We start from the raw sequence: 27,047 nt of genomic DNA on the forward strand, positions 1-27,047 counted from the left end.
ACCGCCCGGTCAACGAAGGTCTCAAACGCCAGTCACCAGATCTCAACCCCATAGAAAATCTTTGGAGGGAGTTTAAAGTCTGTGTTGCCCAGCGACAGCCCCAAAACATCTTACAGAAAACATTTGACCTCTGTATTGCCAACAAAGGGTATATAACAAAGTATTGAGATGACATTTTGTTATTGACCAAATACTTATTTTCCACCATAATTTACCAATAAATTCATTAAAAAATCCTACAATGTAATTTTCCGGATATTTTTTTTTCATTTTTTCTCTCATAGGTGAAGTGCACCTATGATGAAAATTACAGGCCTCACATCGTTTTAAGTGGGAGAACTTGCACAATTGGTGGCTGACTAAATACTTCTTTGCCCCACTTTATGCCTAATGTATTTGAAATATATGATATATTTGAAATACAGGAGATTATTTAATGTGTGCTAAAAATTATTTTGGTTGATGTGTTATGCTAGACCAACTAAAAGTTATCCAACACAAAACAAAAACATGAATGTAGAACCAGTTCGCCTGCTTTTACTCTTTGTTTTGATAATAAGATATTAACACTTTTTTTCAATAAAGACATTATTTCAAAAGGATTATTTTACCACATCAAAATGAGATTTTCAGGGTTACATGAAATAACTTTCCCAAAGCAATAACATAATTAGAGATTTTCTATGATAGTGAACCTTTTGGCATTAAGTGGGCTGAAATCTTAGTGGCAAAGTGATGACAGTCAGACTTTTTGAATTCTCAATGTGGTTTATATCGCTCTTCATTATATATGACAGATTTTTTTAAACACAATATTGTGCAGAATTTCAACTTAAAATATGAAATGGATGCAAAAGGCACTTTTTGTGCGGAACGACCCAAAGAACAACATAATATACAATTAAAGTGAAACTTTTGGGAAACGTCTTAAAAACCATTTCATGGAATGCAGCAACACCCTCCCCAAACATACCCCTTACCAGTATTTTAGGGTTCTAGTTTTAAAGTTTTAAAGCAGCTAATGCAACACATAAAATCGGTAATACAGCGCATTCAGAATGACTCAAGATAGTCTGTTGCTATTAGCACCTTAACTATTCATTTGTTCTTTCAACTTTCAAGTTTCATAGATACATTGATTTCAGAGGGGACAAAAACGCCTTCAGCACACTGACAATGGTGCAAGTTTTGCAGTGTGTAAACATCTAAAAACCTGTTTCTATTTCTATTAAATGCAGACAGCATATTTATATTTTTGGAGAAAAGAAAATAACATCTGCTGTAAACATTTTTACTCTATCAACCAGCTTTCTGTGACAGCACAGAAAAGAACACATCAAATTTAAATAGGTCACCTAAAAAAAGAAAATAAGCATCAACACTTGAAACAGAACAAAAATGTGACTACGGCCTCCTTTGAATGAGCCAAATTCACATTCACATGTTTACCTCAAGTCACCACAGTACACCGCCTTTCCTTCAAGTGACCTTCTAAATCTCAGTCGCCGTTAGACTCAATTACCTTCTCAGACAGAATCTCCTGAAAGGTGGAGAGCTGCTTCATCTGTTCCGTCTGCATGGAGTGCCTTCTCATCAGTTTCTTCTTCATCTTGAAATCTGTGCCTCTCTTGGGGGAGGCTGGGGCCACTGGAACCAGGATCTTGGGACCAGAATGGACCGGGGAGGGGGGTTTGCCATTGGCTCTGATGTCTGGGATAGGCCGATGGGGGTTTACATTTAGTGGGGGCAAGAACCCGGGGCGGGTGTGGGAGATGTGGTCCAGCAGAAGAGTGCCTGAGCCCCTGCGCTCAAGAAGACCAGGGGGGCGTCTGCGCATGGTTATAGGGGACACAGAGTTTGGGATGCTCTCAAGGGACTCCCGGGAAGAGCTGGTGAGCAGGGAGAGGGGGGAGGCATTGTACTTCCTACGCTCTACTGACATGCGCCCTGAGTCTGGAGATCCGGGAATGGACTCAGGACACAGGTGTGTATCTGACTCGTAGTGCTCCATCCGGGTGAGTTTGGGGTGAGTCAGGGTGCGTGCAGCCACTGCCCCTGGTCCACCTGTATTTTCTTGTGTCTCCGGTGCAGTGTTCCTACGGTACAGGATCTGGTGCTGTTGGACCTTGTCAGCCCAAGAGGAGCTAAAGAACGCGGCACAGTCCTCGGAGCAGGATCGGTCAATGGGTTTGGGCGAGCTGGGGTCGTGTGTTTCAATGCTGTGTCGACGAGACAGGAGGGGCCTGCCTAAACCGGAGATTGACAGGCCATTCATCTCTGTGACGATCCTACCCCCTCCTTCCCCTTGAAGTCCCCCAGCAACCTCTTCCTGTGGGACTCCACTGAGCACTGAGGGTGCCACTAGTCCCCAAGGCTCTGAATTAAGTCTCTTCAGGAGCTTGCGGGCAGGCAGCCTTTTCTCCCCTGGATGTCTAGCAGAGGGTAAAGGTAAGGCAGACGCAAAGCGGAATATACCTACCTCCTCCTCTGCCTTCTCTGCTGTAGGGGAATTGGTGGTGCAGATCTCCACTTCTGAGGGAGACATGCAGGCCACGGGCGAGAGCTTGTCCACCACCCCTGGTGATGGCGGGGAGTTGAGGTACTGCTTGGTCTTCTTGGTGCCCGAAGGGGACGTGTCAGTGGTAATGATTATCACCTCTTTGCCCTTGGCCTTGCAGGCATCCAGCAGGACCTGGAGGGTCTCTCGGTCACCTTTGTTGATGGCATGGACCAGTGCAGAGGAGCCAGAGTAGTCCTTGAGGCTGGGATCAGCTCCATTCTCCAGAAGCAGAGACACCACTTCTTTGCCGGCCTTCTCAGCACAGGCATGCATCAGGGCAGTCCTCCCAGACTTATCTGGGATGTTGGGATCAGCTCCTTTCTCCAGGAGGTAGCGAACCATCCTCCGGCGAGTCTGAGGGTCCTCGTAGACAGCTAAACAAGCCGCAGAAATCGGAGTCTCGCCCCGCTCATTGCCTTCATTTATGTAGGCACCCCCTTCCAGGAGGAGCCGAGTCAGTCTCAACTTTCCCTGAAAGACAGCTTTGAGAAGGGAGTTCCCCTCTGTATGGAGGGCTGCTCCATCTCCCATCGCGCTTCTCACTCCTCTTCCTCCAGTCAAACCTGCTAGCTACACAATGCTAGTTAGCGTTGTGCTGACAGGCCATCCGTAAGAGAAAACTAAAAAACCTGGGATGAAAGACAAGATGTTATAGAAGACATATAGTACAGTCAGTCAGTTTTGAAATGGTATCTCATTTGTATAGTATTCAGCAATACAGAACTACAGAGAGACTGAAAATTAAAGCCCTTGATATCATGTCTGGAAGGGCAAGACAGGACGTTTCCGGAAAGCTATCTCCTGAGGTGTAATGCCACAAATCCCCCATCTTGTGTAAACAACATTTAAGACAGTCTTTTTCCAAAGGGAAACTATTTTTTCCCCTTTAAGATCGTCAGCATATATGCCTTGATGTGTGAACCCATGATACTCACACTGCAGTTTGATATGATTGGTTTATTTATTTTTTCTATTATGGGATTTATTCAGAATCTTTGAAAATGTACAGAGCTGTGATTGACTGTGGTATTCAATTATTGATTTATGATAGTAAATATGGTAACATATTGAATAACTATGAATCATTTCATGCTGAAAAGTTGGATTATCCCACTATCTGCAATTGTAATATGAAGAAAAATATGACTCAAACATCATTTTCACAAATGTCACAAGGTGAACTGACTTGTGTAGACAAAATTATGTTTCATTTTAGATTTGTTTCAATTGCCTAGGACTAAATAAACATTATTAACCAGGATTATTATTATCAGGATGCTGGGTTATGGTCCTGCTGAATTTAAATTTATTGTAATAAGCTGTTTTCAATAAATGTCATAATAGTCCCCTACACTGTAAAGCATTCAGTTAATTGTATCCCAGGCATGGTGATCTTCAGCTCTGTTAACAACGTTGACAACTGCATGCAGTATTCAAGGGTTTGCAAATATAACCCTGTTTCCAAAAAGTTGGGACACTGTGTAAAATGTAAAGAAAAATAGAATACAATGATATGCAAATCATGTAAACCCTATATTCAATAGAAAATAGTAAAAAGACAAATGTTATTGTTTCTTGAAAAATATAGAGTGGGGAGAACAAGTATTTGATACACTGCCGATTTTGCATGTTTTCCCACTTACAAAGCATGTAGAAGTATGTAATTTTTATCATAGATACTCTTCAACTGTGAGTGACGGAATCTAAAACAAAAACATTGTATGATTTTTCAGTAATTAATTTGCTTTTTATTGCATGACATAAGTATTTTAATACATCAGAAAAGCAGAACTTTATATTTGGTACAGAAACCTTTGTTTGCAATTACTGAGATCATACATTTCCTTGAGTTCTTGACAAGGTTTGCACGTGGTCCCAGCTCTCTTCAGGTCATTGACCAGGTCCTGCTGTGTAGTTCTGGGCTGATCCCTCATGATCATTGATGCCCCACGAGGTGAGATCTTGCATGGAGCCCCAGACCGAGGGAGATTGACCATCCTCCTGAACTTCTTCCATTTTCTAATAATTGCGCCAACAGTTGTTGCCTTCTCACCAAGCTGCTTGCCTATTGTCCTGTAGCCCATCCCAGCCTTGTGCAGGTCTACAATTGTATCCCTGATGTCCTTACACAGCTCTCTGGTCTTGGCCATTGTGGAGAGGTTGGAGTCTGTTTGATTGAGTGTGTGGACATGTGTTGTTTATACAGCTAATGAGTTCAAACGGGTTCAGTTAATACAGGTAATGAGTGGAGAACAAGAGGGATTCTTAAAGAAAAACGAACAGGTCTGTGAGAGCCGGAATTCTTACTGGTTGGTAGGTGATCAAATACTTATGTTATGCAATAAAATGCAAATTAATTATTTAAAAATCATACAATGTGATTTTCTGGATTTTTCCATCTCTCACAGTTGAAGTGTACCTATGATAAAAATGACAGACCTCTACATGCTTTGTAAGTAGGAAAACCTGCAAAAACGGCAGTGTATCAAATACTTGTTCTCCCCACTGTATGCCCACTTTCAATTTGATGCCTCCAACACGTTTCATAAAAGTTGGGACAGGCAACAAAAGACTGGAAAAGTTGTGTAATGCTAAAGAAACATCCCACAACTAATTAGGTCAACTGGCAACAGGTCAGTAACATATGTAAAAAGAGCATCCCAGAGACGATGAGTCTTGCAGAAGTAAAGATTCTCCACCCTGTGAAAGACAAAGGCAAATAGTGCATTTTAAGAATAACATTTCTCAATGTAAAATTGCAAAGAGTTTGGGGATCCCATCATCTATGGTACATAATATCATTAAAAGATTCAGAGAATCCGGAGAAATCTCTGTACATAAGGGACAGGGCCGAAAACCAATATTAGAAGACCGTGATCTTCGGGCCATTACGCGGCACTGCATTAAAAACAGACCATTGTCTGTGAACCCAGTACGTCGCTGCATCCACAAATGCAAGTTAAAACTCTACCATGCAAAAAAGAAACCATATACTGTACAACCAAATTCCAGAAATGCTGCTGCTGCCTTCTCTGGGCCTGAGATAATTTAAGATGGACTGAGGCAAAGTGGAAAACATTTGTGTGGTCTGACAAATCAAAATATTAAAAAAGATATTTTGGAATAATGGACGATGCATCCTCTGGACAAAAGAGGAGAGGGACCATCCGGCTTGTTATAAGCACACAGTTCAAAAGCCAGCATCTTTGATGGTATGGGGGTACATGGCATGGGTGAATTGCACATCTGTGAAAGCACCATTAATGCTGAACAATATACAGTGGATATAAAATGTCTACACACCCCTGTAAAAATGTAAAAAAATGAGACAAAGATAAATCATGTCAGACCTTTTTCCACTTTTAATGTGACCTATAGAAGACGTTAATCTACTTCTGGTGAAGCCATGCTTTTGTGGATTTGGATGTATGCTTTGGGTCATTGTCATGCTGAAAGGTGAACTTCCTTTTCATCTTAAGCTATCTAACGGACGCCTGAAGGTTTTGTGCCAAAAATGCCTGGTATAAGGAACTGTTCATTATTCCCTCCACCCTGATTAAGTTCCAGCTGAAGAAAAACAGCCCCAAAGCATGATGCTGCCACCACCATGCTTCAAGGTGGGTATGGTGTTCTTTGGGTGATATGCAGTGTTTCCAAACATACCTTTTGGAATTATGGTCAAAAAGTTCAACCTTGGTTTCATCAGACCATAACACATTTTCCCATGTGCTTTTGGGGGACTTGATGTTTGTTTTTGCAAACTTCAGCCGACCTTGGATGTTTTTCTTTGTAAGAAAAGGCGTCCGTCTTGCCAGCCTACCCAATAGCCCATTCATAAGAAGAATACGGGAGATTGTTGTCACATGTAGCACACTGCCAGTACTTGCCAGAAATTCCTGCAGTTCCTTTAATGTTGCTGTAGGCCTCTTGGAAGCCTCCCTGACCAGTTTTCTTCTTGTATTTTCATCAATTTTGGAGGGACGTCCAGTTCTTGGTAATGTCTCTGTTGTGCCATATTTTCTCCACTTGATAATGACTGTCTACACTGTGTTCCATGATATATCTAATACTTTGGAAATTATTTTGTACCCTTCTCCTGACTGATATCTTTCAACAATGAGATCCCTCTAATGCTTTGGAAGCTCTCTGCGGACCATGGCTTTTGCTCCGAGATGCAACTAAGTAAATGTCAGGAAAATCCTACTAGAACAGCTGAACTTTATTTGTGATAAATCAGAGTCACTTTAAATGATGGCATGTGTGTAATGACTTCTATTTAACATGAGTTTGAATGTGATTGGTTAATTCTGAACACAGCCACATCCCCCGTATTGTTGAGCAGCAGAAATCCAGTATCAAGCTAGAGTGGGAAAACATTTCACTTTTAAAATTACAGAAATTGATCTCCTCGGTATTGTTAAAAGTATAGGCGATGCAATACAGTGGTGAACATGCCCCTGTACCAAATTTTTTGAAACTTGTTGCTGGCATCGAATTCAAAATGGGCATGTATGTTTCCAAAAACAATAACATTTCTCATTTGATATGTGGTCATTGTACTATTTTCAAATAAATATGAGGGTAAATGATTTGCACATCATTGCATTCTGTTTTTATTAGCATTTTACGCAGTGTTCTAACTCTTTCGGAAATGGGGTTGTTAATTTTTTGCTGATATCTTTTAGTACTTTGTTCATTAATACACTAAAAACACACACATCTCACAAAAGTGTGCAGCAGTCAAGATATAGCAATTATGCAACCAATTTGAAAACATGTTTTTGTTTTACATTAACAAATTAATAAAAATATTTACACGTATGTAGAATTTATTCTGCATGTACATTGAAACACCTTAACCCTGCACGCAAATTGCAACAACATGTTGCATTCAAACCGACTGACTCTCCTATCAAGACAAAATATAATGTTCACAAGCTAGAAAGTTTGTAAAATGTACAAGGGTAAATTCAGTTTCATTTCTGATGTTTGAAGCCTACTTCGAGTAGTCAGGTTATGCACTCCCCGCATTCGAATAAGGCTGCAGAGAACTGTCCATTGCACATGCAACAGAGCCAAGCGGGCAGTTAATGTTCTCCAGTAAATAACACCAAAACACCCTGCTAAAAATAAAAATAAATGTGGCTTAATGCTACTACAATTTCAGATTGGCCAGTGTTAAATACTAAATCTAGACATCAAGCTAACAACATATTTGTGTAGTTGTAGAATTGCAAGCTCTGCGTCTGTCCTCAGTCCCTTCAGCTCCCTCAGCACAAAACAACATTGTTCATTTGCATCGCTAGGGAAAATTCTAGCTTTCTGCTTTTCCGGATCTGTAATCCCTAAGCTGACAAGTGGAAAAATAAGAATGTGTTCTTAGTCATACTTAGTACAATATAAATATATTTAAATGGTTAAAAAACTAATTATCCTAGCTGATGTACCATTTTCTCCAACATAACTTTAATATTGTCTTTGTTATCACTACTGCTTCTTTGAAAAGCATATGCCAATGTGAATATATTCCTTTTTTGACAAAATTAAGGAAATACCAACATATTATTATTTTAAAGGGGTAATAGGTAGACTTAAAAAAATATATATATATATTAACCAGTATATCACATAAGTGAGTACACCCCTCACGTTTTTGCAAATATTTGATTATATCTTTTCACACTGAAGAAATTACACTTTGCTACAATGTAAAGTTGTGAGTGTACAGCTTGTATAACAGTGTAAATATGCTGTCCCCTCAAAATAACTCAACACACATTAATGTCTAAACCGCTGGCAACAAAAGTGAGTACACCTCTAAGTTAAAATGTCCAAATTGGGCCCGAAGTGTCAATATTTTGTCTGGCCACCATTATTTTCCAGCACTGCCTTAACCCTCTTGGGCATGGAGTTCACCAGAGCTTCACAGGTTGCCACTGGAGTCCTCTTCCACTCCTCCATAATGAAATCACAGAGCTGGTGGATGTTACAGACCTTGCGCTCCTCCACCTTCCGTTTGAGGATGCACCACAGATGCCCAATAGTGTTTAGGTCTGGAGACATGCTTGGCCAGTCCATCACATTTACCCTCAGCTTTTTAGCAAGGCAGTGGTCATCTTGGAGGTGTGTTTGTGGTCGTTATCATGTTGGAATACTGCCCTGCGGCCCAGTCACCGAAGGGAGGGGATCATGCTTTCCTTCAGTATGTCACAGTACATGTTGGCATTCATGGTTCCCTCAATGAACTGTAGCTCCTCAGTGCTGGCAGCACTCTTGCAGCCCAAGACCATGACACTCCAACCACCATGCTTGACTGTAGGCAAGACACACTTGTCTTTGTACTCCTCACCTGGTTGCCGCCACACACGCTTGACACCATCTGAACCAAATATGTTTATCTTGGTCTCATCAGACCACATAACATGGTTCCAGTAATCCATGTCCTTAGTCTGCTTGTCTTCAGCAAACTGTTTGTGGGCTTTCTTGGGCATCATCTTTAGAAGAGGCTTCCTTCTGGGACGACATCCATGCAGACCAATTTGGTGCAGTGTGCGGCGTATGGTCCGAGCACTGACAGGCTGACCCCCCACCCCTTCAACCTCTGCAGCAATGCTGGCAGCACTCATACATCTATTTCCCAAAGACAACCCCTGGATATGATGCTGAGCATGTGCACTCAACTTCTTTGGTCAACCATGGCGAGGCCTGTTCTGAGTGGAACCTGTCCTGTTTAACCGCTGTATGGTCCTGGCCACGTGCTGCAGCTCAGTTTCAGGGTCTTGGCAATCTTCTCATAGCCTAGGCCATCTTTATGTAGAGCAACAATTCTCAGAGAGTTCTTTGCCATGAGGTGCCATGTTGAACTTTAGGTGACCAGTAAGAGGGAGTGTGAGAGCGATAACATCAAATTTAACACACCTGCTCCCCATTCACACCTGAGACCTTGTAATACTAACGAGTCACATGACACCGGGGAGGGAAAATGGCTAATTGGGCCCAATATGGACATTTTCACTTAGGGGTGTACTCACTTTTGTTTCCAGCGGTTTAGACATTAATGGCTGTGTTGAGTTATTTTGAGGGGACAGCATATTTACACTGTTATACAAGCTGTACACTCACTACTTTACATTGTAGCAAAGTGTAATTTATTCAGTGTGAAAAGATATAATCAAATATTTGCAAAAATGTGAGGGGTGTACTCACTTTTGTGAGATACTGTTTAATATATATATATATATTTTTTTTAAGTCTACCTATTACCCCTTTAAAATAATAATATGTTGGTATTTCCTCAATTTTGTCAAAATAGGAATATATTCACAATGGCATATGCTTTTCAAAGAAGCAGTAATGATAACAAAGACATAATATTAAAGTTATTTAATTGTAGTAGCATTAAGCCACATTTATTTTTATTTTTAGCAGGGTGTTTTGGTGTTATTTACTGGAGAACATTAACTGCCTGCTTGGCTCTGTTGCATGTGCAATGGACAGTTCTCTGCAGCCTTATTCGAATGTGGGGAGGGCATAACCTGACTGCTCGAAGTAGGCTTCAAACATCAGAAATGAAACTGAATTTACCCTTGTAAATTCAGAAGGTATTGTTTCCCATATTTGCCCCAAACTACATGTTGTGGGATTTATTACCCATAGATAATGTAGTTACATACCGCAATTTTACAAACTTTCTAGCTTGTGAACTTTATATTTTGCTTTAAAACATGGGCACATGATTCTTTCTTCTTCTTTATTCAAGGGATACATTGCAGGAAATTTGCCTAAACCCCACAATACTGATACCGTACAGTATAGTTACACAAATATTACATTGAACGGTGGATAATAATGAGATATAGAGGAGAACTCCAGTTATATTTTGCATTGATAAGTCTGACATTTAAGGAAGATTATAATTTTTATTTTTCTAAGGGACCCCAACCTTTGGTTGCTAGCCATATATTTGGATGCAGTGAGAACCATACACCTGGGGTATGTAGTCAAGGTGTCTATGCCATGTTAATAAACAACTCTATTTCATAACTCAGGTAAACAGCAAGCTTGGGGAGAGTAATCGGTTACACAGACAGAAATACAGAGTATAGTAATTTGTCTCTAATAGACAGGAAATTAAACCCCACTCAGAATAATGTCAATAAGCACAAATTGGAGTTGAAACAAGCCAACACTGTCAATAGGTTCTAAAAGGTATGAAGAATAAAGACAGCTTTCCAATCCTACATGGGCTACCTGATGAGGTCATTAGGAGACTCACCCCAAACAGCCTCCTTGTTCACCAAAGTCTCTGCAAGTCCAGAATGACACATTATCCTCTTCACCCTTCACTCTGCTCCACACCTTTACCCACTGTGACCAAAATAAGTAACAACAAGCCACAAGGGAGACATGGTCCTGGAAAGAAGCTGAGCATTTTGAATGAAATGTGCCCTTTGGTGACTAGCAGGACACTAGTAGGACAACCTCTTTCATGTAAAGCAGTTGATTAAATTGCTACTCAGGGAGACTAGAGAACAGATCCAGAGAAATAGCATGAAAGTGGCTGAGATACTGTTAAACCCTTATTATAAGCGAGAGTCATCCTTTGCCTGTGTTAAAGCACATCAACATTTCTTCCTAAGCATCTCCTAGCATGCATAATAGTATAATATTCACACACACATCTTCATTTGAGTGAGTTGGAGGGAGTTTTTACAATGGCTAGGATTTTTATTATGCCCTATTTCCCTGAATCATTCTGTTGAGAATAAATGGAAGCTTAATGACAGTTGTTACTTTGTCATTACTGACTCGCTGCCAGGGGACTCTGTGGGTGGAGGGGGCAGCAGTTGTCAGACACTGAGTGGAGACAGGCTGAGGCAGAGAGTCTTTATACTGAGCATGTGGCTACAAAGCTGCCACCCACAGCTCGCTCTGTCTCTCTCTCTCTATCTCTCTCTATCTCTCTCTCTTTATTTCCCTCTATCTCCCTTGCTCCCTCTGTATGTGTGTGTGCGAGCAAAGCTGCATGAGGTCATCAGTGTCTGACATTTGTCTACCAGTGCTGAAGGTCCAAACTGATGAATGGGGATGAAGGTGAGTTGATTATCCAGAACGATCTGCATGAAAGTGGATTGATGCTTTTCAAATTGTACTAATGCCATGATAAAGGATTATTGCAGTCACTAAATTAGCCACCATTACAGATAATTACAATAGCATTACAGAATTACTGAGGTAATTCCATTTAGGGAGCCACTTCTGCCTTTCTCTTTATCCCCAACAATATATATATACACTCACCTAAAGGATTATTAGGAATACCATACTAATACTGTGTTTGACCCCCTTTCGCCTTCAAAACTGCCTTAATTCTACGTGGCATTGATTCAACAAGGTGCTGAAAGCATTCTTTAGAAATGTTGGCCCATATTGATAGGATAGCATCTTGCAGTTGATGGAGATTTGTGGGATGCACATCCAGGGCACGAAGCTCCCATTCCACCACATCCCAAAGATGCTCTATTGGGTTGAGATCTGGTGACTGTGGGGGCCATTTCAGTACAGTGAACTCATTGTCATGTTCAAGAAACCAATTTGAAATGATTCGAGCTTTGTGACATGGCGCATTATCCTCCTGGAAGTAGCCATCAGAGGATGGGTACATGGTGGTCATAAAGGGATGGACATGGTCAGAAACAATGCTCAGGTAGGCCGTGGCATTTAAACGATGCCCAATTGGCACTAAGGGGCCTAAAGTGTGCCAAGACAACATCCCCCACACCATTACACCACCAGCCTGCACAGTGGTAACAAGGCATGATGGATCCATGTTGTATGTATGGGTATTTTTATGTATTATACATACATATATTATATATATATATATATATATATATATATATATATACACTCACCTAAAGGATTATTAGACACACCTGTTCAATTTCTCATTAATGCAATTATCTAATCAACCAATCACATGGCAGTTGCTTCAATGCATTTAGGGGTGTGGTCCTGATCTAGACAATCTCCTGAACTCCAAACTGAATGTCAGAATGGGAAAGAAAGGTGATTTAAGCAATTTTGAGCGTGGCATGGTTGTTAGTGCCAGACAGGCCGGTCTGAGTATTTCACAATCTGCTCAGTTACTGGGATTTTCACGCACAACCATTTCTAGGGTTTACAAAGAATGGTGTGAAAAGGGAAAAACATCCAGTATGCGGCAGTCCTGTGGGCGAAAATGCCTTGTTGATGCTAGAGGTCAGAGGAGAATGGGCCGACTGATTCAAGCTGATAGAAGAGCAACTTTGACTGAAATAACCACTCGTTACAACCGAGGTATGCAGCAAAGCATTTGTGAAGCCACAACACGCACAACCTTGAGGCAGATGGGCTACAACAGCAGAAGACCCCACCAGGTACCACTCATCTCCACTACAAATAGGAAAAAGAGGCTACAATTTGCACGAGCTCACCAAAATTGGACAGTTGAAGACTGGAAGAATGTTGCCTGGTCTGATGAGTCTCGATTTCTGTTGAGACATTCAGATGGTAGAGTCAGAATTTGGCGTAAACAGAATGAGAACATGGATCCATCATGCCTTGTTACCACTGTGCAGGCTGGTGGTGGTGGTGTAATGTGTGGGGGATGTTGTCTTGGCACACTTTAGGCCCCTTAGTGCCAACTGGGCATTGTTTAAATGCCACGGCCTACCTGAGCATTGTTTCTGACCATGTCCATCCCTTTATGACCATCATGTACCCATCCTCTGATGGCTACTTCCAGCAGGATAATGCACCATGTCACAAAGCTCGAATCATTTCAAATTGGTTTCTCAAAACATGACAATGAGTTCACTGTACTGAAATGGCCCCCACAGTCACCAGATCTCAACCCAATAGAGCATCTTTGGGATGTGGTGGAACGGGAGCTTTGTGCCCTGGATGTGCATCCCACAAATCTCCATCAACTGCACGATGCTATCCTATCAATATGGGCCAACATTTCTAAAGAATGCTTTCAGCACCTTGTTGAGTCAATGCCACGTAGAATTAAGGCAGTTCTGAAAGGGGGTCAAACACAGTATTAGTATGGTGTTCCCAATAATCCTTTAGGTGAATGTGTATATATATATATATATGTAGATAGATAGATTCAATAAACAGCCTGTGATTTTTCTTCCTGTATTCCTCCAATGGATTGATGTGATGAGCACCTCTTGAGAATTAACATGTGACTACAATAATCTCTACTTCTGAAACACAGAGGCAAACAGGCAGACAGGCAGACAGACAGTGGCTCATGATCCTTGACAGTATTGATTCACTACTGCAGTAGATGAGGCAGAGATACCAGAACAGTTATACTGTTGACCACTCAAAGATCCCATCACTGAAATACTACAGCTGTTGCTCAGTGGAAAAAGATACCATTAGAAACACACACAAGCCATGCTGAGGCTTAGAGCAACATCCTTAGGCAAATATGCCACCCTGTTCTCAGGCCAGACACTACAGTGGATAGAGCTGCATCAGAATACAGATTCCAAAAGTAGGAACCCACACCCGCAGCTCAGAGCAGGTTTGTCGTGTGGGTTAGAAATGATTTCATTCACAGCAGATGAAGGATGTGTGAGAGAGAGAGACTTCTCGTCCAAGATATATGGACTCCAGCTCAGAGGCATGACTCATCGTTGTCAAGATGGACCGGGATAACAGGCCCAGCGTGAGCACTCCAGACAGATAGCGATGCTCAGCAGGCTACATGGAGCTGCTGATCCAATATAGTCACAGCAGACAAGACACTGACACGGGCTCCTTCCCTGAGAAATCTGTCATCAACCATTCACACCCAATTGTTTTGTGAAGAGATCTTTTCTGTTTTCGAAACCATCTTGCGCTGTTTACCTGCATGCTGTTCACATCTCTATGAATGGCATGGGTGACATTGTCGACGCGTGCTTATGTGGGTATAGAACCTGCTGAAGCCACACACGCACACAGCAATCATGACTTTTTGCCCCCAACCCGCCCAACTGCCCAACCTAATCGCTCAGAGATCCCAGCCTCTGGGCTGCGGAAAGGAGAGGAGCGACAGGGGGGTTGACATCAATCCACCTGAAATTGGTCAATCAGACTCTGCACTCCCATTCTGAGAGTGGAGGAAGTATAGGCTATTTCTGGCTGGGTAGATTCAGCTATTCTAGAATGACATTTATCATCCTAGCTGCTATCCCTTACTGCAGCAATTGACATTTAGTCTCAATCTCAGTAGGTACTTTCACTTACCAACCAAACCTCTTAGCCATTTACTGGCAAAAATGTATTTCATTCTCAGTAGAAAAACTAAACTGAATTGATAAGAAAAATCCTACAGTAGGTCTACTGTAACTCCATATATATATGAAAAACAAACTGAAATCTTTGAGGGGGAAAAATAAAAAACTCACAATAACCTGGTTGCGTAAGTGTGCACACCCTTAAACTAATATTTTGTTGAAGCACCTTTTGATTTTATTACAGCACTCAGTCTTTTTGGGTAGGAGTTTATTAGCATGGCACATCTTGACGTGGCAATATTTGCCCACTCTTCTTTGCAAAAGCGCTCCAAATCTGTCAGATTGTGAGGACATCTCCTGTGCACAGCCCTCTTCAGATCACCCCACAGATGTTCAATTGGATTCAGGTCTGGGCTCCATTCCAAAACCTTAATCTACTTCTGGTGAAGCCATGCTTTTGTGGATTTGGATGTATGCTTTGGGTCATTGTCATGCTGAAAGGTGAACTTCCTTTTCATCTTCAGCTGTGTAACAAAAGCCTGAAGGTTTGTGCCAAAATTGCCTGGTATAAGGAACTGTTCATTATTCCCTTCCCCCTGATTAAGTTCCAGCTGAAGAAAAACAGCCCCAAAGCATGATGCTCCCACCACCATGCTTCACGGTGGGTATGATGTTCTTTGGGTGATGTGCAGTGTTGTTTTTGCGCCAAACATACCTTTTGGAATTATGACCAAAAAGTTCACCCTTGGTTTCATCAGACCATAACACATTTTCCCACGTGCTTTTGGGAGATTTGATGTTTGATTTTGCTTCAGCCAGGCTTGGATGTTTTCTTTGTAAGAAAAGGCATCCATCTTGCCACCCTACCCCATAGCCCATTCATATGAAGAATACAGGATATTGTTGTCACAAGTAGCACACAGCCAGTACTTGCCAGATATTCCTGCAGTTCCTTTAATGTTGCTGTAGGCCTCTTGGAAGCCTCCCTGGCCATTTTTCTTCTCGTCTTTTCATCAATATTGGAAGGACGTCCTGTTCTTGGTAATGTCTCTGTTATGCTAAATTTTCTCAACTTGATGATGGTTGTCTTCACTGTGTTCCATGGTATATCTAATGCTTTGGAAATTATTTTGAACCCTTCTCCTGACTGATATCTTTCAACAATGAGATCCCTCTGATGCTTTGGAAGCTGTCTCCGGACCATGGCTTTTGCTCCGAGATGCAACTAAGAAAAAATCCTACTAGAACAGCTGAACTCCATTTGTGATTAATCAGTCACTTTAAATGATGGCATGTGTGTAATGACTTCTATTTAACATGAGTTTGAATGTGATTGGTTAATTCTGAACACAGCCACATCCCCAGTTATAAGAGGGTGTGCACACTTATTCAACCAGGTTATTGTAAGGTTTTTTCCCCCTCGAAGATTTCTGTTCGTTTTTCAATTGAATTTTTCACGTTATAATTCACATTAAAGGTGGAGTAAGTTCTGACATGATTTATCTTTGTCTCATTCTTTTACATCACAAACACCTGGCAGGGGTGTGTAGACTTTTTATATCCACTAAATATATATATATATATATATATATATTCTTTATAGCACAATGTAATAATCGTTTTAACTTGCCTTCAGTTCCCTGTCATTGGGTCAAAATAAGGCTCCTTGTGTTGTTAATCTTTATACAATTTTATGCCTCGTTAAATGTCTCAGTGGCTTTGTTGAATGGATTGCTATCCCTTTGGTCCAAAAACTGAATTTCATGGAGTCGAGTTTCGAGTCTTATAATACAACAGTCTATGTACGTGTGCTTTACCATACTCTTTCCATTGCTCTCTACAGGTCTTTTCGTTATTGCTTTGGCTTACACACATTGATTTGTTTGACTGGAGAAAACTTCACTTCTCAAGGCTAGGTCTGTGTGGGTTTCTGAAAAGAGTTTGCGAGTCACAGAGTCTTTGTGTGTATGAGTCTGTGTGTTTAAAGCGTATGTATAAGTACATGTGCATCTGGTGGTGTGTGTGTGTGTGTCTGTGTGTGTGCATCTGTGCATGTAGGCGGGCAACGTTATTAAAATTCCCCCTACCCACACCCCTGTCGTTCGTCACCACCGTCTCTCTCCTACACTTTCGCTTCTGCCACTCATTAGATCAGCCAAAGTCATGCATTTGCAATTGGAAGATACTGTCTCATGGTGGGGCCAGACCGGGTCCTCCAGACGAGATGACTATGTTCCTCCCTACATCACGTCTTTCGCCCGGTGTGCAGCGGAACCACACCAAGAGCTGACAACGCACCGACAATCTTCATTAGAATTGGCACATTGCACCCCTGCTGTAGAGCCTTGTACAAATGATCTTTATTTTCCCCTGGCGTCTCTGGTGAGCTTTGTTACAGCAGAATGTACCACGGCGCAGAAGTTACACTTCCTGATAAAAAGCTGGATATAATCGCATATACTGTAGAACCATAAAACATGTGACATGTTTAGAACATAAAAGTCGGTGTTTGACGCATAACAGTAGGTATTTAGATATGCAACACAGAACTTTAGAATTTAAGATTAAACATGAAAGCTAGCGTTCGAAGCAAGTGAACACCTAGGTATATCTCCTACATCTTTGTCTTATTCAGTTACATTTTGTCCAAAGAAGTACTGAGTGCAGGTCATGGGAGATAATGACTTGTGACTTGAAGGTCTGACATGGCTTATTAGCCAGGATTTAGAGATCACAATGTTCACGAGCCATTGTAATTTGAAGTTTGCTAATTCATTCTTTTTGAATAACTCCCTTAACTCGAAAGCCATGATTCATTTAGGGTTCATCGCTCGCTGGTAGGGCATTACCGACTGAAATATACAAAAATTAATAGAAAAATTTGTTCTTTTCACTGAAAGTCAGACAAATAGCAAAAATCCCCATCAAAACAAGGCCATAACTTGTGGTCATAAGGAGTTTACTTTTAATTGCAGCACATTCAATGAGATAATCACTTAGTGAAAGCATAAAAAATGTGTTATGCATAACAACCAGGGGCGGAGCTTATCTTTCAGTCCCATGGGTGCAAGGCTTAGCTGCACCCAAATGTTCTCTCTGATTGGCTGCCCTGGGTACCCCAATCAAACAAATCAATCAAATGTATTTATAAAGCCCTTTTTACATGAGCAGTTGTCACAAAGTGCTTTTACAAAACCCTAAGGAGCAAACAACAATAGTGTGGGGGGTATCATCTTGATCTGCAACACAACCAGGAGGACTTTGGCAGAGACAGCAACGAGTCTTTCAAGCCTGGTATTCCGGAGGTGTGGGCCAAGACCTCATGTCCTCTTAAGTTTAACACAGGGCAGGAGACAGGGAAAATGTACCTCACACCCATCGCACCCATCAAAGCTCCACCTCTGGCAACAACAATGTCTCTGTCACTAACAAACTTTGTCATGGGTGGGTAACTCTCTTTTTCGCAAGAAAAACGCTGGGAATTACAACTTCAGACCCTACACTGATAAAACAACAGCCTAAAAAGAACCTCAATGCCTTGTGCTGATTAAACATGTTTGTGTTGAAAATGTAAACGCCGAAACATTTTAATTGAAATTCAAAATACCTAGTTTAGTTGTTAAAGTGAACAGTTTGTTTCACAACATAAACCTCTAATAGTACCCTTCACTGATCTCCTCAAGAGAGGGTTTTGTGGGGGTGAATGTGGCGGACTCTTAAGTCACTCGTAAGGGGTGCCTCACTTTTAATCATATTACTTTTCAGTAATTTAGAAAAATACAGTTAATTGATTAATCTTAAGATAGCCAAGTGAGAACTATATACTATAGTACTAGTAAGTGGCCTGCATGTTTTGTACAATTGCAAAACTAACTGGTCACCTCCGAAATTATCGGCAGTCTTGTTAAAGATAAGGGGGGGTTGTATAAAAAAAACAGCATAGGTAATAAGCTTAATTTACATTTTTCCAACATTAATATACACTGATACATAGCCATAACAGTATGACCACTAACAGGTGAAGTGAATAACACTGATAATCTCGTCATCATGGCACCTGTCAGTGGGTGGGATATATTAGGCAGCAAGTGAACATCCTGTCCTCAAAGTTGATGTGTTAGAAGTAGGAAAAATGGGCAAGTGGATCTGAGCGACTTTGACAAGGTCCAAATTGTGATGGTTAGACAACTGAGTCAGAGCATCTCCAAAACTGCAGCTCTTGTGGGGTGTTCTGGTCTGCAGTGGTCAGTACCTATCAAAAGTGGTCCAAGGAAGGAAAAGTGGTGAACCGGTGACAGGGTCATGGGCATCCAAGGCTCATTGATGCTCGTGGAGATCGAAGGCTGGCCCATGTGGTCAAATCCAACAGACGAGATACTGTAGCTCAAATTGCTGAAAAAGTTAATGCTGGTACTGATAGAAAGGTGTCAGAACACACAGTCCGTCACAGTTTGTTGCGTATGGGGCTGCATAGCCGCAGACCAGTCAGGGGGCCCATGCTGATCCCTGTCCACTGCAGAAAGCGGCTACAATGGGCATGTGAGAATCAAAACTGGACCACGGAGCAATGGAAGAAGGTGGCCTGGTCTAATGAATTACGTTTTCTTTTACATCACATGGATGTCTTGGTGCATGTGTGTTGCTTACCTGGAGAACACATGGCACCAGGATGCACTATGGGAAGGAGGCAGGCTGGCGGAGGCAGTGTGATGCTTTGGGCAATGGTCTGCTGGGAAACCTTGGGTCCTGCCATTCATGTGGATGTTAGTCTGACACATACCACCTACCTAAGCATTGTTGCAGACCATGTGCACCTTTTCATGGCATTGGCATTTTCAGCAGGATAATGCGCCCTGCCACAAAGCAAAAATGGTTCAGGAATGGTTTGTGGAAAACAACAACAAGTTCAAGGTGTTGACTTGGCCTCCATATTCCCCAGATCTCAATCCAATAGAGCGTCTGTGGGATGTGCTGGACAAACAGGTGCGATCCATGGAGGCCCCACCTTGCAACTTAAAGGATAAAGTATCTGCTGCTGACGTCTTGGTGCCAGATACAACAGCAAACCTTCAGAGGTCTAGTGGAGTCCATGCCTCGAAGGGTCAGGGCTGTTTTGGGGGCAACAGGACCTACGCAATATTAGGCAGGTGGTCATAATGTTATGGCTGATCAGTGTATTGTACTTCATTAAGGATTCAAGGGAATCAACCAAATTTCCAAATTTCTTAAAATATAAATGTATTTCCCAAAACAAGAAGTTTCATAATCATAGTCACTCTTGTTGACAGTACTGTTGATCATGCAAGGAGAGAATGCACAAAGTACTTAAAATAACCAATGATTTTGATATATGGGGAAGTAAATTTATAATTTGAGGAATTTGTAATTTTGGTAATTTACCCTAAAGCAAGTACAAAATATTACAAATGTAAAAAATTACAATATAGGTAATCTTAAATCAAGAGTGCCAGTCATTTTGGAGGTTATTGTTTCAATTTTATTCCTGACCTACAGTATGCTATGAATCAGTCTAAAACATACATTACACATACAGTGTATCTAATTCATAAATTGAAAGGAAAGTGTCTGATCAGAATTTAAATTACTATACAAGCAAGTACAGTTAACGCTCGGTAACACAATTGTTTCCAAGAACCAGTATCATTCATGTGTATGCATATTCCAGCAAATACCAGTCAAGTGTATGCATATTTCTGCAAAATATCCTATAAACAAAAGGGCAATATCGTATGAACGAATCTACGTGAAACGATGAAAGAAACGTACGTCCTTTCGAAACCACGGTCCTTGTCCACGGTACTGTTTCGGTTGTTCCGACAGATGCGAACCTTTATAGAACTGTCAATGAGTTTATGTTTTGAATTCAGGTTAATGATGTTGTTAGCAGCATAATATTGCGCAGCATTCGTGTCATTCGTGGCTCCGGGTAAATCTCATTCAAACCGGTTTCGGTGACCTCTATGTCAATTGGTTTCCTGACGTATTGCTTCTATAATTTAACCAGCAGTGAAGTTAAATAACAAAGGCTACTATTTCAGGTGATTGGACAAAAACAGAAACTGCGCCAGTAAAAAGAAAAAGCCGTTTCAACACTCGGTTGACACTCTAAATATCATGTTTATTCTCCAAATAAATGTATGGATGTATTCTATGCAATATAACTGCAGATAAAACTACATCCGACCTGAAATAACAGCATGTATTGCGTGTTCAGAAACAAAATGTGACAGCCTCTTTTTTGGCACATTCCATCTTATGGCTGATGCCAGTATTGTTGCATCACATCGCGCTGCATCCCATCCTATAGGACCGCAATAAGCCAAGTGGTTGAATGTATCTGCTCTCACCAAACATGTGATTTCATGACAATGCAGATTACGTCGTAATTTACAGCCAAGGAGTGTTCTGCTTATAAAATGGAAGAATTGTGCCTGCAATATTGAAAAGAATTCTGAAAAAGCTGAATATATTTGTTTTTGAATCATCTATTGATTGGTATTGGCATTTATCGAGATTCAACCAATCTGGGGAATTATTGCATCCACGGAATGAAACGTTTATACTCTGTGGGATATGGAGCAGCTTTTATAAACAATATGGTAATAAAAAACGAATTGGCAAAGAGGAATGCGTTCAATGTAATTGCTTATTTTTAACTATTGGCCTATCCTGAAATTCAACTTCTTCGCTTGTTTCACATGGGTTAAATCAACACTGTTCTCATTTCATGTCAAAATTGCTTTTTCAAACCCCTCGGTAACTGCATTAACTACTCATAAGGAATAATTGTAAGAAACATTATATATGCAAATGTAGCCTTCTTACTCCACGCATCGCAAATACAATATACCCGGAATAAAATTAATCCTTACCATTGACAAACCGCATTTAATTAGGATCCATTTAGCATGTGGGTTTTTCTTATTTAAAATCCATCCTTCCTCTGTCCTATTCCGCAGATATTGTGGTAACGTTGAGACCGTCTCCACCTCCCCCTCTTCCCCCGTATCCCTCCCGCGACCACGAGTTTAGAAGACGCGGAGCGTCGCTGCGGGGGTGGGGAGTGGGCCGCGTGGAGGTAGTGAAGAAGAGATGGACTCGCACTCCCACTCTCTCAGGGAATGTGGTAGATAGATAGAGGCAGTGTTAAGACATACTGTGGCGGAACGATATGCATGTTCACTTGAACATCCTAGGCTACAACGTATTTGTGTCTTGACAGACAGTTTACGTAGGACCACATACATGCATACATTTGGCGTCCTAAAAAGAATGACAGCGAATATTGTTTATGCAAGCTTGATAGTGCTGAAAACATAGGCCCAGTAGGTTCTTAGCTTATGACACTACATCTGAAAATAGACACACGGCGTCACGCAGGTAAACCGCATTGAAATGTGTTAATAAACAGGGACCAGATCTGAAATGGGCAAATAACCTCAAGGGGATGTAAAAATAATTCATACAAAGCTCAATGGCATGGACATGCAATATTTAACTATAATTCTCTGTCTTTTCGCAGCTCTGCAGTAAGGGGTCTTTGCAAATTTGTAATAAGAAAATAATTATTACCAGACTAATCTGAATTCAATGCTTCGTGAATTTCTGACAAATTCTTAGAGATCGTATGAGTTCAGTCAGTGCAAATCCTGTGATAATAGTCCACAGTTACCTACTGTAAAGCTTACATATATTACAGTGCATTCAGAAGATGTTTAGCCCCTTTCACATTCCCAGCTTGCTACAGCTTGAATTAAACATTTATAAAATGTAGGCTGTTTTGGTTATCAATCTACACCCAATTATACTACCATTCAAAAGTTTGGGGTCACTCAGAAATGTCCTTGTTTTTGAAAGAAAAGCAATTTTTTGGACAATTAAAATAACATTAAATTGATCAGATATAGAGTGTAGACATTATTAATGTTGTAAATGGCTAAATTCTTGTGGAAATCTACACAGGCATACAGAGGCCCATTATCAGCAACCATTAGTCCTGTGTTTGCGAATCCTAGTGAATCATTTTAAAAGGCTAATTGATCATTAGAAAACCCTTTTGCAGATTAAAGAAGCAATAATCCTGTCCTAGTTGAGTATCTGGAGAATCAGCAATTGTGGGTTTGATTAACACAACAAAATGTCCAGAAACAAAGAACTTTCTTCTGAAACCCGTCAGTCTATTCTTGTTGTGAGAAATGAAGGCTATTCCATGTGTGAAATTGCCAAAAAACTGAAGAGCTCATACAACGCTGTGTATTACTCCCTACACAAAACAGCATGAACTGGCTCTAACCAGAATAGAAAGAAGAGTGGGAGGTCCTGGTTCACAACTGAACAAGAGGACAAATACATTTGTGTCTTGTTTGAGCAAACTGATGCATCACAGGTCCTCTGGCAGCTTCATTAAATAGTACCTGCAAAAAACACCAGTCTCAACTTCAACAATGAAGAGTGACTGCAGGATGCTGGCTTTCTAGGCAGATTTGCAAGGGAAAAGGCCATGTCTAAGAATGGTCAATAAAAATAAATGATTAAGATGGCAAATGAACACAGACATTGGACAGAGGAAGATTGGAAAATAAGTGTTATGGACAAACAAATCTAGGTTTGAGGTCTTTGGATCACAAAGAAGAACATTTGTGAGATGCAGACCAAATGAAAACATGCTGAAGGAGTGCTTGATGTAATCTGATTAGCATAGTGGAGGCAATGTAATGTTCTGTGGGTGCTTTGGTGGTGGTGAAGTGGGAGATTTGTACCATGTAAAGGGATCTGGAAGAAGAAAAGCTATCACTCCATTTTGCAATGCCATGCCATACCCTGTGAATGGCGCTTGAGTACAGTAGAGTCAATTTCTTCCTACAACAGGACAATGACCCAAGGCAGACTATGCAGGAACTATTTAGGGAAGAAGCATTCAGCTGGTATTGTGTCTATAAAGGAGTGGCCAGAACAGTCACATGATATCAACCCTATTGAGCTGTTGTGGGAGCACTTTGATCATACTTTGAACATACTTTGAAGTGCCTATTAAGCCAATCCAATTTGTGGGAGGTGCTTCTGAAAGCATGGGGTGAAATCTCTTCAGATTACCTCAACAAATTGATAACTACTGTAGAATGCCAAAGATCTGCAAGACCAAAGTTTGGAGGACACAATAATTTTTTCACATTGTTTCTCACATTGTCAATGACTAAACTTCCTATTCATTTCGCTATATTTCCTATTCAAACTCATTTCATGTATATTTTCATGGAAAACAAGGACATTTGTAAGTGACCCCAAACATTTGAATGGGAAAATGACAAACAAAAAGAAATGAATGCAAATGTATAGGAAATGTGATACACAGACCACAGGTTTATGTCTTATTCAGTATGTCTGTATTATCTCGGCACGTCTAGATTTAGGAATTTTCTCTAATTAGCCCCTGCAGGTTTCGTCCTTAATCTCTGTCAAGCTGGATGGGGAGAATTGGTAAACAGCAATCATCAAGTCTTTCCACAGTTCTTCAATGGCATTCAAATCAAGACCTCAGCTGTGTCACTCAAGGATTTTGACATTCTTGTTCTGAAGCCATTCCGCTATTGCTTTGGCTTTATGCTTGAGGTCATTGTCCCTTTTAAAATGTAAATCTTTGCCAGTCTACGGTAATTTGCTCTCAACCAGGTTCTCATTAATTATTTGCCGGTATTTGTTTCCATTTATTGTCACTCTATGTCTCTCAGTCCCGTCCCAGCATAATGCTGCCACCAATGATGTGTCACTGTACAGAAGCTGTTAGATGGGAGATATGTTTCATTTGATGATACTTTGGATTTGGGCCAAAATGGAAACATTTTTCATATGAAAACAGCATTTTTTGCCATATACTTTCAGTTTATCATTTGCCTTTTTGCTAAATCCTGAATATGCGGCCATGTGTCTTTTTCTCAGGAGTGGCTTCCATCTGGCCATTCAGTTCAAGTTCTTCAGAGACGTGTCCTTCTGCCTGATTTTCACCTCTCAGGCAAGGAACTGTAAATCTGTCAGAGTGGTCATTTAGTAGTTAGGCACATCTCTGACCATGCCCATTCTTGCCCGGTTGCTCAATTTGGTCAGATAGCCAGCTCTTTTTTATGTCATTATGATGGAGTCTACTTTTTCACTGAACTCTCAACTCTCTACAAACAGTTGTATATCTTTCCCCAGATTCATGTCTTCTTAAAATTATTAGAATTTTATAGACTATTTGTTGGACTTCATTGTATAGTTTCTGCTCTGACCTGCACTGTTAACCTTTTATAGACAGTTTCTTTATATATGTTCTCAAAATGACTTGGCCACAGGAGACCTGAGCTTAATATGCAGTGTAATTGCAAAGGGGTTGCAAGCATTCAAAGTGGACACCATGGAGTCTTGAGTGTAGATCAGTGACATAATGTCTAACTTCTATCAATTTTAAATTCAGGCTATAGCACAAGAAAAGGCAGATTTTTTTTTGAATGAATTGTAAATGTTGCCTAAATGAATAGTTAAATGTAAACAACAGGTAGGCCTAACTACAGGTGAGCATACAGGTGAGAGTATTAGGACAACCTGTTCAATTTCTCATTAATGCAATTATATAATCAACCAATCACATGGCAGTTGCTTCAATGCATTTAGTGGTATGGTCCTGGTCAAGACAATCTCCTGAACTCCAAACTGAATGTCAGAATGGGAAAGAAAGGTGATTTAAGCAATTTTGAGCGTGGCATGGTTGTTGGTGCCAGACGGGCCGGTCTGAGTATTTCACAATCTGCTCAGTTACTGGGATTTTCACGCACAACCATTTCTAGGGTTTACAAAGAATGGTGTGAAAAGGGAAAAACTTCCAGTAATGCGGCAGTCCTGTGGGCGAAAATGCCTTGTTGATGCTAGAGGTCAGAGGAGAATGGGCCGACTGATTCAAGCTGATAGAAGAGCAACTTTGACTGAAATAACCACTTGTTACAACCGAGGTATGCAGCAAAGCATTTGTGAAGCCACAACACGCACAATCTTGAGGCGGATGGGCTACAACAGCAGAAGAACCCACCGGGTACCACTCATCTCCACTACAAATAGGAAAAAGAGGCTTCAATTTGCATGTGCTCACCAAAATTGGACAGTTGAAGACTGGAAGAATGTTGCCTGGTCTGATGAGTCTCGATTTCTGTTGAGACATTCAGATGGTAGAGTCAGAATTTGGCATAAACAGAATGAGAACATGGATCCATCATGCCTTGTTACCACTGTGCAGGCTGGTGGTGGTGGTGTAATGGTGTGGGGGATGTTATCTTGGCACACTTTAGGCCCCTTAGTGCCAATTGGGCATCATTTAAATGCCACGGCCTGCCTGAGCATTGTTTCTGACCATGTCCATCCCTTTATGACCACCATGTACCCATCTTCTGATGGCTACTTCCAGCAGGATAATGCACCATGTCACAAAGCTCGAATCATTTCAAATTGGTTTCTCAAAACATGACAATGAGTTCACTGTACTGAAATGGCCCCCACAGTCACCAGATCTCAACCCAATAGAGCATCTTTGGGATGTGGTGGAATGGGAGCTTCGTGCCCTAGATGTGCATCCCACAAATCTCCATCAACTGCAAGACGCTATCCTATCAATAAGGGCCAACATTTCTAAAGAATGCTTTCAGCACCTTGTTGAATCAATGCCACGTAGAATTAAGGCAGTTTTGAAGGCGAAAGGGGGTCAAACACAGTATTAGTATGGTGTTCCTAACAATCCTTTAGGTGAGTGTATATATATATATATATATATATATATATATATTATAAATATAATATGTCATATAATATAATATATTGAAATACTCTGAAGGTTTATCAGAAAAAAGTGGGTATGCCATTTTACATTTTAATAAGAAGATGTAAAATGTAAATAAGAAGCTTCTTAAAAAAGTAAATAAGAAGCATGTAGGAGTCAACGGACATAGAGGAGGAAATACTTGTAATGCCTAAAATACTAATTTAGTAACTGTTGCTATTATGAAACACAGTTTCTATGGCAACTGATTTGCTGGATTCCTACAGAAACATTCCCACTGTGACACGCACGCACACCGACGGCATGCATGCACACATGCACATATGCACACATGCACACGCACACACAAACACACATCGATAGAGGCACAGGCGAGGAAAGACAAATA

The 27,047-nt window shown here is 40.9% G+C and overlaps 1 protein-coding gene across 1 annotated transcript; it reads right to left on the reverse strand.

The window, feature by feature from the left end:
• Positions 1–371: 371 nt before the first annotated feature.
• Positions 372–21,957, reverse strand: LOC105031057 (ankyrin repeat domain-containing protein 34A). The gene is made up of 2 exons (XM_010905260.3): positions 21,732–21,957; positions 372–3,189 (listed from the first exon to the last, which is right to left on the reverse strand). The coding sequence occupies exon 2, from the start codon at positions 3,089–3,091 to the stop codon at positions 1,499–1,501; it is 1,593 nt and encodes a 530-aa protein (XP_010903562.2). The 5' UTR covers positions 3,092–3,189; positions 21,732–21,957; the 3' UTR covers positions 372–1,498.
• Positions 21,958–27,047: the final 5,090 nt, after the last annotated feature.

This window comes from Esox lucius, chromosome 20, assembly GCF_011004845.1.
Source record: "Esox lucius isolate fEsoLuc1 chromosome 20, fEsoLuc1.pri, whole genome shotgun sequence".
Taxonomy (NCBI): Eukaryota; Metazoa; Chordata; class Actinopteri; order Esociformes; family Esocidae; genus Esox; species Esox lucius.

Bases quoted from the DNA above. Each gene is read 5' to 3' on its own strand.
- LOC105031057 (XM_010905260.3), bottom strand. From the start codon at position 3,091: ATGGGAGATGGAGCAGCCCTCCATACAGAGGGGAACTCCCTTCTCAAA.